The following is a 16160-nucleotide window of genomic DNA, read 5'->3' as shown; positions in this document are numbered from 1 at the left end:
ATGAGACGTCGAGGATCGCAAAGTTACGTCTTCTAATGCGAGCAACGCACTTTCTCGTCTAAAGAACAAAACAAGTCGTGACAAACGTTCTCGCTGGTTCAAGGGCACCGATTATTAAATTACGTATACGTTTAATGATGAAATGACGTCTCTCACCCTAAAATCAATGCCGACAGTTGTTATGTAGTTTCCCGACAGGAAGCGGCCGTCGCGAAAACGCGTCAGAAGACAGGTCTTTCCAACGCCACTGTCCCCAAGTAACATCACCTGCATCGTGAGCGAGAATTTTCAAACAATCCTTTTATTCAATTCATTTTATCGCTCGCTCATCCATACGCATAATGAACGCTGATCACGAGTCTTAATTGAAAGTAAAGTATAGAAAATAAAAAAAATTTAATGCGATCGTAAGAACGCAATCTTTGATTGGAATAAAATTTATTTCGAGAAAAATTGACGAAAGCAAGATTTTCATATCCGAAGAATCGAGATCAGGAAGAGAAATATCATCGTGATCAGAGCGCGGGAGAAGCGAGTATCGGCGAGATCGATGAGCGAGAAAGCGCGCCAGAGTATCAGGCGACAGAGACCTTGAAGAGGAGGTCTGCGTGATCGGGTGGGGTGTGCTGGCCGGCAGTGGAGTCGACGCTGTCGCGCGACGACTGGCGTCTAGTCGGGCCCGCGATGTCCTGGGCCCTGGCGGGGGCGCCGGGCACGGCGACGGGGGCCGGCTGGGCCGGGCCCCGCGCGCCAGCCGCGGACCAATCGGCGGCGGCGGTGCCAGCTGATCCGCCACGTGTACCGTGCCTGCTGCGCCTCGACACGTTACGCAACGTTTCCTCCACGATGCTCATGAGCCCCTGTTACCGGGAGCACCAATTTGCTCTTCTTCTTCTCGGCCACTCCTCGTCGTCCCGTCGCGCGCAGCGTCGTCGCGCTCGTGCACGTTGTCGTTGTCGTCGTCCTACTCCTTCGGCTTCTCCTTAGGATTATGACGACGAGGTCACTAAACCCTTTCTCCTCCTCGCGAGTACGTTTATGCGTGTGTGTTTGCGCGTGCTTCCTTCTCTCGCTTCCTTTCTCCTCTTCTACTCTCGCTTCCCGTCTCTCTTGCGTCTTCTCCTCTTCACGACGAGGGCCCACCGTACCTGACACAGGGTACGCGAAACGGTCCGCGCTCTCTCTGCTCGAGACGGAACTCGACTTTTTCGGAAGGGTTCTTCTTTCTTCGGTATGAGAACGAAACCGCGCACTTTCGCAAAACCCCGCGGTGGGGGATGACGTGTTACGGAATGCACTCACCTAGATTAGTGCAAATGTTCGGAATAATTCACTCTGTTGCCTGTTGTTCCGGTATTTCTACTACTAAAACACTAGAACGCTCCCGTTGCTTTATCCGTTTGCAATTGTACGAAGCGCGAAGTGAAATTCTTCAGCGAACGCTTTTTCATTACACGTTTCGTTTTATTCATACGTTCTACGTTCACGCGATGGAATGTTAAAATAATGTTTTATTCTGGGGTGCGCGTTTCTCTCTCTCTCTCTCTCTCTCTCTCTCTCTCTCTCTCTCTCTCTCTCTCTTTTCGTAATCGGAAGTAATATGGACAATTTATACAATCGGAGAGAGATTTGAAAACGCGTATTTTCGCGCGACAAATTGCGTATAAAAGCGTGCTCCAATATAGAGTTAGCAGCCATCACACACACTACAGCGGACGCATTAAACGGAATAAATCGATCGATGCGAGTGCAAAGGAACAAAAATTTCCTTTGATTTCCCTAAACGCGGTGAAACCGAGCCATTGAAATGTCCCGTGACGTTTGACAAGCGGGAGTATAGTTTGGAGAAAGTATAATTTGTCGTTGGGATAAACGGCAATTTGTACGAAACCCGAAAAACGCGGATATGTGCGTCTTGAGTACGTCGCGACTAGTTACGTCAAAGTGCTCGAATGCGGGCGAGTGGTTTTAATGAATTCGCGAGGTACAAACGATCTTGGAGCTGCATTCTCCTGCAACGAACCATCTACGAGATTGAAATTGATCGTAGTATACAAGACGCGCGAATAATTGGCTTCGGAGAAATGTCTGAGAAATTCCGCGCAATTTCGCCGTATATCTAACATTAATGCCAAAATTAATGACATTTCGAAAATGATTATAAGCATTATACTACATATATATATACGTATATATTATAAATCAATCATTTTCGAAGTTTCTCTTTCATTAATTATGTATATATATATATATATTAATTATGCATATACAGGATGTCCCCAATTTAAATGGCAAAACTTCAAGAGCGTATAGGGGACCAAAAAATTAAGACAAGAGGTCCTTTAGAGGTTTGCTCGTTTTTACTCCATTTTAGAGAAAATCGCAAAAATTCAATATCACATTGTCAGTTGTTCTCTCGAGTCGATTGGCACCGAATAAACTTTCTGCTTCAAGATTCCTTACGTATGTAAACACTCGATGTTATCCTTTACGGTGCCAATCAATTCAAGAGAGAAATTAATACCCGTATTCATAGTCCTTCCTTATTTTAAGGACGGAGGAAGCCTCCATGAAGAATTCCTTGAATCTGCAAGGCCACCTTGTTTCATAGATGAACCTCGAGTCTCCCTTTCAGAAGGAAGGAATATTTTAGGGATTTTTAGTGACCGACTGGAGGCAGCACCGTTTTATGCTGCCTGCAACTAATTTCATATAATACATATGAAAACTTTTTCGTATCTTCAAAAAATTCCACGGGATTTTCCCAATCGCGAATGTATCTTTTCGGAATCCGCCACAGAATCCGATTCTCTGGATTTTCGTCTTCAAATCCATCGTCAGAATCATTTAAAAATTCATTGTCCATTATCCCTTTTTCCTTTATACACTTTCAGTTTGAGAGCGCGACAACAAATAACCACAAAACCACAAATGTAACGAAACTAACTTTTGGAGGTTATATTTGGTTATATTCTGCGTATCGTCTGCTAAAAAGGTCGCATCCACTCCTCAAGGAAGCTCGTGACCTTCCTTGAGATAAGGGAGCCAATAAGATTCCTTGTTCGGTCAAGGAAAGTTTCTGAAACGTGGAACGAGGAACAAGGAATCCTTATTCCTCAAGGACGGACTATGAATACGGGTATAAGAGACCGAATCATAGATGCAGTGCACCAAATATCATTAGAACAATGTCTAGTTGCAATTAATGAGGTCGGTGCTAGATGTAATGCTCGCGCATTGATGCAAGAGAGCAACATTTTGAATAATATCTGCATTAAATGGATGATGACGCGCGCGCGTGCGTAAGTTCCTCTTTTAAATTTCTTCTAAATGTAAGAAACTGTACACGCGTTTACTGCCTATACTTGAGATACAAAGTATAAGAATTCAATTCCAAAATAAATTAAATATATCTAGAAATCTTTTAAAATTCAAAAATATAAGAAAATTGAGATCGAAAATAGGAGAAAAATTTCGATTCGACAATATATTAAAATTATTGCGGTGCGTAAGCAATGTCGATTTTTTTAATATAGAAAAGTTAAAACTTAACGGAGATTTAATTTCGCAGAATCGATGCCTTTTGCACGTCATATATGCAGCGAAGCTGCATGTCGGGGCTTTCCATCGCGATACGATAACGCCGTCACCTGCCGCGATAACGACGAGCCGTCTCGCGCGTCAGGGATCGGAATGGCTTTATTTTGAGGATCTTATTGTTAGAAAACATCTGGAAGCTAATGGATACTCCATACTCCCGCATTTGACAGCTCATATAAAACTTTTATACGTAAATTCTTATTATATCCGACAATAATGGACGTGCGTATCACGTATCGTGATAAAGAGAAACCTTCGTATAGAGCCGACTTTGAAGTGCATTCTCTAATGGCGCTTGTAAAAAAAAAAAGTCTCCACTGCCATTTTCATTCGAAGCTTTTCTCACGAGTCGATATATTCGACAATCGCTCTCTTATTATCGCATTTTTATCTTTAAACGCGAAATAGGTTTTCATTTGTGTCAGTTTAATGTCGGCAATTTTTTTCCGACGCACGAGAGAGAAAGAGAGAGAAATTAATGAGGCGCGATTCGAAAGGAATTCCTGCAGCCGATCAACGCGATAAACCGGATTGCAGATTTTGAGGCCCAGCCTACCCAGCTCTTTTGGGCCCACCCACGCCGCGCGGCCGGGCATCGAGGAAAAAAAAAGACTCCCTGCGGCTCCCGTCCGGTTCTACCCGACAGGTGGCGCCCTTTTGCAAACATTTCTCAGAAGGGAAACGACCGAGAAGCGTGACTAACGCGCCCTGTGACATCGACACGATTGATTATATGTATCGACGCGGCTCAGCGACGCGATTATAAAACTGAACGTGGATTAATCGAGGTACGCGGACGAATTACTCGTGCGTACGACGCTCTTGGCTCGGCCATTGACACCACCCTCCCCGTGATTCTCGTCCGATTTCGCGAATCGTTACGTCACGTCGGTGATCGGCTTCTCCCATATATTGCTCGCGGCGACATTTTACGATTTTTCCCGATTCCTAATGATGTATTTTTAGTCCTCCCGTTATCTCTTCCTGTTTAATCAACAACTAATACACCAGTAGTATAATATTTTACATTGTAATAAAATGAAAATTCACTGGAGAATAAAAGCACACATGTGTAAAGAAATTTATATTTTTAGAAGAGGATATTCAAAGATGAATTGTGCATATTCTATTTTAGCGAAACGTTGTTAATAACAAGAATAATTATGATAGTTGCTTTATCGGAATAATAATTTTTGTTCATCTACGTCCGCGATTAAAAGACTTTCAATTTAAAAGAGACGTAAAGGTAAAGGTGTTTCGTTCTGAACTCTGTATACTTAGAACTGTATTTTTTTTAATATCTCTCGACAATTTCCTGCGCGATATTAATTCCGTAACTCTCTTTCTTTCTTTCTATTGTTTTAGTGGAATACTCACACATCAAATCCTCATACATATTTCTAAGATTAAATCTTTTAATTTTGCATTCGCATAATTTAATATTCTAGTGCATAAGTTTATGCGTCTATTGGATGTAAAAAAATATATCAGACTTGTGTTGTCATGTGCCGGCAACGAAACGTGTATTTATTGATTAACAGATTATTCTAATAGTTATATATATTGATGGAAATAATTATTACAACAACAACAATAATAATAATAATATAAATAAATTTAATAAATATACATATATTGTATGTATATATCGAGCATAAGAAATGAAATTATTTGCAATAAAGTCGAGTAAAATTTTAAATTGCTCAAGACACTTTGATTAGAGACTTAATAAATAATTAAGTATATATACTCTGACTATTAATTTACGATAATTTTTTTACTTTTCATTTATATGGAAATAATAAATCAAAAATACATCGCAAGTGTGCAGCTAGAAAGCTTAGCCCCTCCCGCTTCCTAAGCGGGACCTAACCTATTTCTATACCGTTGCCGTAACGTATACTAGCGTTCGATTGATTCACGACCCGAAGATAAAATCAGTCGCAAGGCAAACGGCATAACTGCCAAGTGACAAATAACTCATTTGCTTAGTCGCGTGCGTTTATACCTCTTCGCGTTCTAACTAATGCGGAAGTGTTTCTTACGGGAAACATTTTTATATACCATGACGATAGAGAGTCCGTCGGGTTGCAAGAAGGTTGAACGCCTCTCGTTATAACGAAGATATTTTGCGCGTCATTACTTTTCCTCCGGTCAGCTCTCGCGACGGTTGAGATGTCTCTTCCGCGATTTTATAGCAAAAGTAACCCTTTCCCTTTCCTCTTCCCCCCCCCCCCCAAAATTAATTATTTTAGTTTTTTATGCTCGATATGATTCTCTTCGGCAATATTCTGCTACGTCATAATTTTGAAAAATTTGTTCTAATCTCGTAAAAATAGTTCATTTCCATGTAATTTATTACGTCAACGCATATTCTATTCCATTGAAAATTAAAGGTATTATTAGAACTGTCAATCTTCAAAAGGTATTCGTTGTAAAGAAATTAAAGTTGAGAAAATATTCTGTTCAAATATCAGATTTATACCGCAGGAAAAATGTAACAGCCAGTATCATATTGGATACGTTATATTGTATATTTATCGAGATTTTAGTTTCATATTCGATAACATAAAATATAAATTTTGATAAAAATACGATAATCTTCAGACTTTAATATCGATCATAATAAACTCAATGACATTTCGAATTTGTTTTGCGATACACGACTTTTTAAAAATCCTTATATTTTTACATACAGTTGAAAAATATTTAATATAGATTATCTATATTAGTTACAATGACTTGGCACTCTTCCCGATCCGATATGTTTAAACATTTAAATTTTATTAATTTTTATCTTCACAATAAATTTCTTTTTTAACACGTTACATGCTATAACTGTAGCATGATAAAAAGCAACCATTTTCTACGATTTTAATTTCAACTTTCTCAAAATTGTGTCGTGATAATTATTTTCAAGTCAGAATTGTGCATTCAATATTAAAAAAACAGCTACAAAAATTAACTCTACTGTGTGTGTGATATGTGTGATCAAAAATAAAGTTATCTTTTATTGAATTATATATGGATGATTGCATAAGTTCGTGCCCGATTTTCATAGATGACATTAAGTTGCTGCATGGCGGAGTTCTGTTGTTTTCGTGTGGTAATTGTTACTTACACCGAATAGATGACGTTGTCTTATGTCAATTTAGCGTCAGACATTGTTCAGATAAGTCCATTTGTGCATAAGAGAAATCATTAAAAATGGAGAACGAAAAGGTGCATTTGCGGCATGTAATGCTATATGAATTTCGGAAAGGCGTGAGTGTTGGGATTGCATAAAAAAATATTCAAAGCGTTTATTTGGACCGCGCTCCTGCTCTCCGAACAGTCAAAAAATGGTTTGGCAGATTTCGAAATGGTGATTTCAACATGGAGGATCAACCCCGCTCTGGACGGCCTTCTGGCATTGATGATGACATTGTGCATGCCTTAGTGGAAAGAAACCCAAGGATTACAACTGAGGATATTGCTGAGAGGCTGAACATCGATAATTCAACCGCTTTTCGTCATTTAAAATAGCTTGGATACATTTCCAAGCTTGATACGTGGGTGCCGCATCTCCTGACTGAAAGGAATAAGCTGCAGGAAAACTGCAGGAGTTGCAATGGGAAATTCTGCAGCACCCGCCATATTCTCCAGATATTGCGCCTTCAGATTTTTATCTGTTCCGGTCTTTGCAGAATAGTTTAAATGGCAGGAATCTCAATTCCGAGGAAGCTGTCGAAAACCACCTTACAAACTTTTTTCAAGAAAAACCAAGTTCTTTCTTCAAAAATGGAATCGACAAGCTTATAGATCGTTGGAAAACTATTGTAGAAAAGAATGGAGACTATATAATTGATTAATAAAAGTGTTATCTCTAAAATATAATCTATTAAAGTTTATATTTAAATCGGGCACGAGAGAGAGAGAGAGAGAGAGAGAGAGAGAGAGAGAGAACTTATGCAATCACCCATATAATACATATCTCCCGTGTCAACTTACCGGAAGAGATGCTTTATCAAAGGTCAACGATCACCGGCGTTCACAAATTAAAGCGGTGATTGTATTTATCGTGGCGAATATGTCACTCGTCATTTTTCTCTCACGCAACTGTCAGCCGACGACTGTCCGACAAAGCGCGTTTATTAAGAGTCGGCGCAGCGGCCATTATGGAAATTAATCACGCCCTTTCGGAGCGTGCCATTGGCCATTACGAAGAGTGCATCGGCCGTGGAACCGTCGTTAGCCATTAAAAACGGCGGTAAAAACTGACATGGTCTCTTCTTTCAATCGCGGCTCCTTCGAGAAGAGAGGAGAGAAGAAGGAAGAGTGTACAAAGTTTAAGGTCGGTTGGCGAAAGATCGCCGTAAGTACGGTGGCCCGTTGTTACACTGCCGTTAATTACCATGCTAATTAACACGCTTAATTGTGACAGATCGCACGATATCAGCGTGACGCTTTGCATTGCACGTTCTGCAGAATACAAATATCGCGGGCGTATCGTAATTTAAATTTACACTATGCGTTTCTTGAAATAATCAATTTAAAAGAAAATTGATATACATGAAATTGTTATTTTTTTCTCTTTAAGAAAATTGAAGCAATACTAAAAAATAACTATATTTATAAAAAAATATATATATATATATATATATATATCTATTTATACTGTACATATATAATATACACACAAATAACACTAAACAAATAAAAAAAGCATTGTTTCTTTATTCATGAATTTCACACTCAGAGTAACTATGACATGATAACTCATCACCTTCAGAGCAGTTCTACGAAGAATAGAAACTGTCGAAAGAAAGCTCAATGTAAACGTTTAGATATCATCATTGTGTGAAAATTCTTAGAGTGAAAGAATTTACTTTGCGTCTTTATTATTCAAAAGTCACTCTCTCTCTTCTCTCTCTCTCGCTCTCGCCAAGCGTGCCAACGGTCGGGCTTGAACCCGAGCACCTCTCTCTGCAATGAGTGGTGGTGGCTCGCTGGCATCACGCTGGCTGCACAGCCAATGTGACTAGTAGGTCTTCGTATTTTTGTGGGACTATAAGTGTTGTCTTTTAAAAAATATATATTTAGACGCGTAGAAGATAGCCTCGAGAGATAAAAAGAGCGAGAAGATATGATCGAATTAATCGTTCAAATTTATCATAAATCCTCATATCTTTATATAGCGGCTTGTGCCTTTTCAATAATGTTTTTTCAGTTTTTAATTCAACCGTTATCTCGTTATTAATAATTGCCTCGATTCGGCTCTGGCGCTTCTTATTTTATTAATTCTGTTTAATTTAAAATTATTTGTATTTTGTATCAAATGCAGAATTCTATTATTTAACAATTATATATATTTAATTAGCTATATATAAAATAAGATTTATCTTATTTTTAACGAGATATTATGGCAACTTTTGCACAAATTCCAGAGTTTAAAATTGTTTTTTAACTCTCGTTCGTATCTATTGTATAAAGATATTGATTTCAATACAGTAATCTTGCTATTTTATTTATTGTGCTCTTAGATATTAATAAAAATAATAAGCTTCATGTAAAAAAAAAAAAAAAAAAAAAAAGCACAAAAAAAGATATTTAAGCGATTCTTCATTATCGATTTTGCTGACTTTTTCTATATCAATTAAGGATTAAAAATCTAGATAAAAGTGACTTTTAGTAGAAATAAAGAGCAGAGACGATTATTCAGAAATAGCTGATTGCTCTTTGACAATAAAAAAATTATACTTTCTCAAAAATAATTAATCTTAGGCAGAAATGAAAAAATTTTTATCTAAGGATATTCAGAGATATGTAATAGAATCGTTTCAAATGTAAAAAAAATTCCAAAAATACACGAAAGATTGTAATAAATAGCTTTTGGAGCATGACGCTTACAGCCATTTATTCGTAAAATTATCATTTCATCGAAACGCTAAAATCAGACAATTGTATATTTAATGTGTATAAATACGCACCTTCTGCCCGTTAGCGGCGATTGTTATTAACGGAGGCGCGGAAACAGAGAAAATATCCGGCTCGTTGATTTGATCTATCCCCTCGTCTCGTGAACATCAAATGTCAACCAAATATAAGGGGGAAAAAAAAAAAATCATCTTTTTTATTTCAAAGCTTGAAATTTTTTCTGTTGAATCGACAGTTATCTTTCATAATGAAATTTAATGCGATTATTTCGTAAAATGTAAAGATCACGAGGTAGCGAATACAAGGATCAGATAAGATGAAGTGCACGTGTTTTATCCTTCAACCAGAGAGAGCTCGATTATTTATTTCAAGACTACCGACACTCGCGCGGATAAAAAGTTTTATTAAGCGTCAGCATGTAAACAAGTTGTACCTATAAACAGTCCGTCGAGATCTCCGGAGGCCAATTAATTGAATAGAATCTTCTAGATCTTTCATTTTCTTTATGCCACATTTCATAATCAGTTTCAGCTTGTTGAATAAACGCCTGTCTAATGAATCGATAAAAATATGGATAATATTTTTGTATGGGTATAGGAAAATAATATAATAATATATATATGTATAAATATGTGAAAGAATAATAGAATTGTGGAAACGTATAAATCGATATAAGTATCTTCGATATTCTCGGAAATGTAAGGGGTGATTATTAATAGTTATCACTCTGGGACGAATATATATGTATACGCGACACATTTCATATGTAAATTTACAAATTATAATAATAATGTTGAATCGACTGCGTGATGATGATGTCGATGCAACATGGTTAGATATTAATTATAATTGTCATTCCAATCAGTCGCTTATGCACCGAGAAAAAAAAATTGTTAACTTGACTAAATTCGTCCAACTAATTGCTATTTCTTTAAAAAATGAAATATTTTAATATTTTAAGTCAAATACGACGTATTAAATAATTAAATCTAACATGAGGTATATTTGATCTAAATAGTTAAATATTTCAATTAAAGAAATACAAAGGAATAGTAAGTAGTTGGACGAATTTAGTCAAATTAACAACTTTTTTTTTCTCAGTGTGCGTTACAATAAATCCGTCAACGATTAGATAATATTAGTATTTATATATAATAATTTAATATATTGCATAAAGTAAGCTTTTTATATTAATAAAGTATAAAGATGATTATCGATTATCGTATAATTAATTATATTAATAATCAATTATTATAATTAATTATGTATTATGTAATTACTCGTGCAATTAATTATTTATTGATTTGTATTTGTATTAGCAAATTCCAAAATACAATTCGCGCTTAATTATATCACACCGTGGTGTATTTATTACGGTTTGATGAAGTAATCATTTGCAACTATGTACTAACAATTGCATCGAGATTAGCACTAAAGAAAGAGACTTGTTAGATCAAATTTACATTTCAATTTAATAAAGACGATATCTTCCGGTGATATAATTTTTTTTTAAATGTTGAATGAGAAAAAAATGCAATTTTTCCCTCGATGCATTCGTATCAAAGGACAAATTTGCAGAGAGATTTGCAAGCTGTCGGGACCCTTTCGATGATAAGGTGCAAGCGCGAGATGCATTCAATCACTTAGGTCGACAAGTTACGTAATAAGAGGTGCGGCCGCGCCTTGTGCATTAGCGGTTGAGGGAGTCGCTCTCTCCGTCATACCCTTCATAAATCATTCGTTTAACGTGCCAGCTGACAGCCGGCGTTCGGTATTTGCCACGTCGGCGACCGATTGACAGCCAAACAAATCTCGTTACTAAGGATAAATGGCGGCTTGCGATAGCTGTCTTCGACAGATGGCATCTTGCGTGGCATTTCGCACTGACGAAACACGTTTTGCGCGTGCAGATAATCAACACAGAACTATATAATATTGGATGATTGCATAAGTTTGTGCTCGATTTTCATAGATGGCATTAAGTTGCTGCGTGGCGGAGTTCTATTGTTTTCGTGTGGTAATTGTTGCTTACACCGAATAGATGACGTTGTCTTATGTCAATTTAGCGTCAGACATTGTTCAGATAAGTCCATTTGTGCATAAGAGAAATCATTAAAAATGGAGAACGAAAGGTGCATTTGCGGCATGTAATGCTATATGAATTTCGGAAAGGCGTGAGTGTTGGGATTGCACAAAAAAATATTCAAAGCGTTTACTTGGACCGCGCTCCTGCTCTCCGAACAGTCAAAAAGTGGTTTGGCAGATTTCGAAATGGTGATTTCAACATGGAGGATCAACCCCGCTCTGGACGGCCTTCTGGCATTGATGATGACATTGTGCATGCCTTAGTGGAAAGAAACCCAAGGATTACAACTGAGGATATTGCTGAGAGGCTGAACATCGATAATTCAACCGATTTTCGTCATTTAAAAAAGCTTGGATACATTTCCAAGCTTGATACGTGGGTGCCGCATCTCCTGACTGAAAGGAATAAGCTGCAGGAAAACTGCAGGAGTTGCAATGGGAAATTCTGCAGCACCCGCCATATTCTCCAGATATTGCGCCTTCAGATTTTTATCTGTTCCGGTCTTTGCAGAATAGTTTAAATGGCAAGAATCTCAATTCCGAGGAAGCTGTCGAAAACCACCTTACAAACTTTTTTCAAGAAAAACCAAGTTCTTTCTTCAAAAATGGAATCGACAAGCTTATAGATCGTTGGAAAATCATTGTAGAAAAGAATGGAGACTATATAATTGATTAATAAAAGTGTTATCTCTAAAATCTAATCTATTGAAGTTTATATTTAAATCGGGCACGAACTTATGCAATCACCCAATATATTATAGCTACACCTAACACATGTTTGAATTCGAATAAAACAATTTATGAAAATATTGCTTCCATTACATTAAGATGGATCTTCTCGATTTAATATTGTTCAATCGAAAGAGTGAGAGGGATTCGTTGAAATTGCAATATTTATTAAATTTAAAATTGAAGAATTGACAGGAAATCGTTCGTTAATTTATATTCGACGATAACTCCAACGATATTAAATTATCCAAGCACGATTACATATGGAAATATAATTTTTATTCCATTCTAAAGTTCTGATTTTATTCGATTTAAATAGAAATTTATCTCGTTGTATGTATATGTGTGTAATGTGTGTAGGTCGCGAGAGCGAAACGACGATGCATAGTACATTCTCTAAAGTTCTCTGCGAGAGATATCTGGAATATCTTGTCGCGCTAATTAGCGTGGCTTTAGACACTTGGAATTTGCCACTGTGCACTGGCGTTTATGCAAATGGCGGGGCATAATTACCGCTCTAAATCATATTAATCGCAATGGACGTTGGATTACGCTCTTATCCGACTCGTTTCTGCCAAGAACTGGTTCTCTCATGGACTTTCCGCCTCACTTTTTTTTTACACGTCTCCTTTAAAGTGCGCTCGCCGCATCTACCCGGTTTTTCTTTTCCCCTCGCTATCTCATCCCTCCCCTTGTAAAACGATAACGAATCCGACGCGTACGCCGGTTTCTATGATGAAAGAAAAAAGCTATCTATCATCGACGATTAGATTCTTGTCAACGTCAGCGTGTCGACGTAGCGGAATCGAATCGCAAGAGTATGCGAATCGGAAGAGGGGAAGAGATATTCATTCACCGGTTAAGCAACAAGTAAAGCAATTCCGATGATTTTCAAAGATTCAATGCGATCGCGGAGGATTTTCCGGACAAATGTAAACAGTCGTTTTATCAGACGCGGAGAAAATATTATAAAAAAAATATATAATTTTGATATAAATATAATTTTAATACGAGGCAAAAAAAGTCTATCTTCTTTTTTTTGGGGGGGCTTATTTTTATAAGAACCGTTCTCGGTTGTATCGCGCACACCCTGTATATGATTTCGGAGGCAGATGCTGCTGCGAGACCGTTCGGGTTTATTATGAGCTTAAATGCGCGGATATCCCCGAGAGTATATATATCTCGTTGATAAGTCCGAATGTGTAAGCCGCATCGTTTTCCGGACCGCTTACCTAATCTGGTAATAGCTGCGCGTTACACGTCGTTATCTACACACACAAGTCTTTCATTTTCGACTAGCATTCGTCTCGAGTTTCATATCCATCGGAGAACAAGTTCAGAGATATTTTAATAAATTGCAACATCATACTCTCGTCACATAATCGGAAAGCGATCGATATTCAATTACGGATCGCAACGGGAGCGATATCGGGCGATACGATGCTAACGAGAGCGCGCGAGAATATTAATATATTATCCATCCGATAGAGAATATATATTTTACGATATCGCGAGCGCTCAAGACAGCTGTCGCCTTGGGCGAAGGCGAAATGCGTTTCGCGCGATATTATCATCGGCCCTCTCTCTCTCTCTCTCTCTCGTCGAGACAATAAGAACTCGCGGTAAGAACGGCGTCAGCCGGGCATTCCGAAATTAAGCGATCTTATCGAACGATCTGTTCTCTCTCTCTCTCTCTCTGTCTCTATCTACGCATATAATACGATACGGCATGCGCAACCTGCAGCGCGATGAATATGCAAGAGCCCCTCGGCAGCGTTATGCTAATCCTGCTTGAGGAGAAGTAACGTCTGGACGAAGGATCGATAGCTGATAGGAAATTGCTCAAGTATTTTCCTACGAGTATTTTTCTTGCGTGATATGTTTATCAAGCGAGACACTTTCTAAGGAAACTCTCGATCCACGTCACGAGAAGAATCGGCGAAATTCAAAAGTCTCGTCGAGTTAAATGTAACAGCGATTCGAGAAATCGAGATCGAGCGTCTCGAAAATTAAACAAAAATGTATAGAAATAGATCATAATATATTATTCTTCTTTCTGATATGTATATAAGCTACAATATATATATATATATATTTTTTTTTTTTTTACAATTTCGGTAAATTCTCCTACTTCCTCTCTCTTTATCGTTAAAACTTTTTCAACAATATTTATCCAATCTCATGAGTATAATCGTTGCTATATTTTAAACAAAGTTCTGTTTGTGTTACTCACAATGCTTGATTTAAAAAAAAGAGTGCTCTCGAAATAAAAAGATATCGAAAATTTAAGATATCAAAACAGATATAAAATATCAAAGCTTTTTTTACTTAAAAAAAAAAAATTGATAATTTTCTGCTTTCTATCACTACAAAGAAAAATTTTGAGCCGTATAAAATAATTTTTGAATATATCTAAATAATTAAAAAAAAAAAAAAAACTAAGAATGGCGTCAGAAAACGCTTTTCTATAAAAGCATGTTTTTCTATCTTTATACACTTTTTTCTCAAAAATCCCTGATCCAATTGTTAACATCTTTCATGTTGTTCAGAAACAAGAAAACTCGATCTCGCTCAAATCTTAATATAAATAAAAATTCGGAAAGAGTTTAATCAGCGAAAAAGCATCGATCTCACAAAATGTAGACAAACATATGGGAAAGAAAAAAGGATTGTTTAGACACGTTCACCCAGTATTAGAGAATAAGGAACATAAAGATAAATAGTAATATTTGCCACATGATTTTTGCGCTCTCTCTCTCTCTCTCTCTCGCCTCCGTTTCTACTCCCCTCCGTGGATGAAAAGTAATTGGTACGACAATTGCGAAAGATTCTTTTTATCGTTGCCACCAAAAGAGAAATTAATATGTTCGATGCGAGCGTATCAGCTGATCAGCTGAGTTTTTAAAACTCCCTTTCGCGGAAAAAAACGATACGCTTCGATTTTGGGAACAAAGAGCAGAGAAGTGTGAAAAATTGTATCCGTTGAAAATGGAATGGTCCCTCGCTCTGCTGCTATTTTATCGAGAAATATCATTCGTCCAGTTTTTGTTCTCGAAAGAAAAATTTCGATTGTAGAGTTTAAAAGATTTATGAGAGAGAGAGAGAGAGAGAGAGAAAAAAGGTAAACGTTTGTGGCCTCTCTCGACGTGTCTTTCTGATGAAAGTTCAAGATATACGGTACATATGTCCCCGATATAAATGAAACGTATCTCTTCTTTCGTCTTTCCCGTCCAATCCCTTTGCGACTTCATCATCGAAGATACCCTATTTTCGTGCATTCGGGATCGGGTAAGCCTTTGAGACGGGGGGGGACACATTCGTTACACGAGAGCGCGAACGTATTGTCGCGGAATATACATTCTGAATATATTTCCATCCCTTTTCGTATAATGGAGCTCCTAAGATCCGGAATAATGTAACGAGCCGCGTCTTTCAAATTGTGAGAGAAGTCGTCGCAGCGGGGGAAGAAGTCAAAGGATAATGTTGCACGATGAACAGTGCGCGGAAGCGACAAACGAGCGATGGCAAAATACGCCAAGTATGTAAAATACATATGCGGCGGAATATGTATACGAGAAGTTTCGCGGGTTCTGTCAATTTTGCGAGGTATATTATCGACACGAGGGCGAAACTGGAGTCGAGAGTAATTCAACGTGCAATCATCGTAGAAGAGAAATAATATTATCCGCGTTAGCAAAATTTCTTCGAGCAAAATATTCTACGCGAATATATCAGCTTATAACGTTGATTTATATCGTCATTCGATGATCACGCGATGATCAAGCTTTACATCCCTCCTAATGGCATCGCGTAGAATTCGCCAAAAAATT

The 16160-nt window shown here is 37.7% G+C and overlaps 1 protein-coding gene across 9 annotated transcripts in view; it reads right to left on the bottom strand.

Annotated features, from left to right (window-relative positions):
• Positions 1 to 16160, bottom strand: part of LOC138944723 (ras-related protein Rab-37) — a 93557-nt gene that overhangs the window by 7348 nt on the left and 70049 nt on the right. For 6 of the 9 annotated variants that reach the window (XM_070315634.1, XM_070315631.1, XM_070315635.1 and 3 more), the window contains one exon: positions 157 to 267. The exons of 1 other annotated variant lie outside the window; for it this stretch is intronic. In XM_070315634.1, coding sequence (XP_070171735.1) covers positions 157 to 267 — 111 coding nt within the window. Of the gene's footprint in view, positions 1 to 156; positions 268 to 590; positions 2126 to 16160 lie in introns of those variants that run through there. 2 more of the 9 variants (XM_070315640.1, XM_070315639.1) reach the window with 2 other exon arrangements.

Source organism: Polyergus mexicanus, unplaced genomic scaffold (assembly GCF_030449975.1).
Source record: "Polyergus mexicanus isolate NDT 795.1 unplaced genomic scaffold, iyPolMexi1.0 SCAF_2, whole genome shotgun sequence".
In the NCBI taxonomy this organism is placed as follows: Eukaryota; Metazoa; Arthropoda; class Insecta; order Hymenoptera; family Formicidae; genus Polyergus; species Polyergus mexicanus.
The sequence above is the reverse complement of the archived record's forward strand: the minus strand, read 5'-3'. Positions and strand labels throughout refer to the sequence as shown.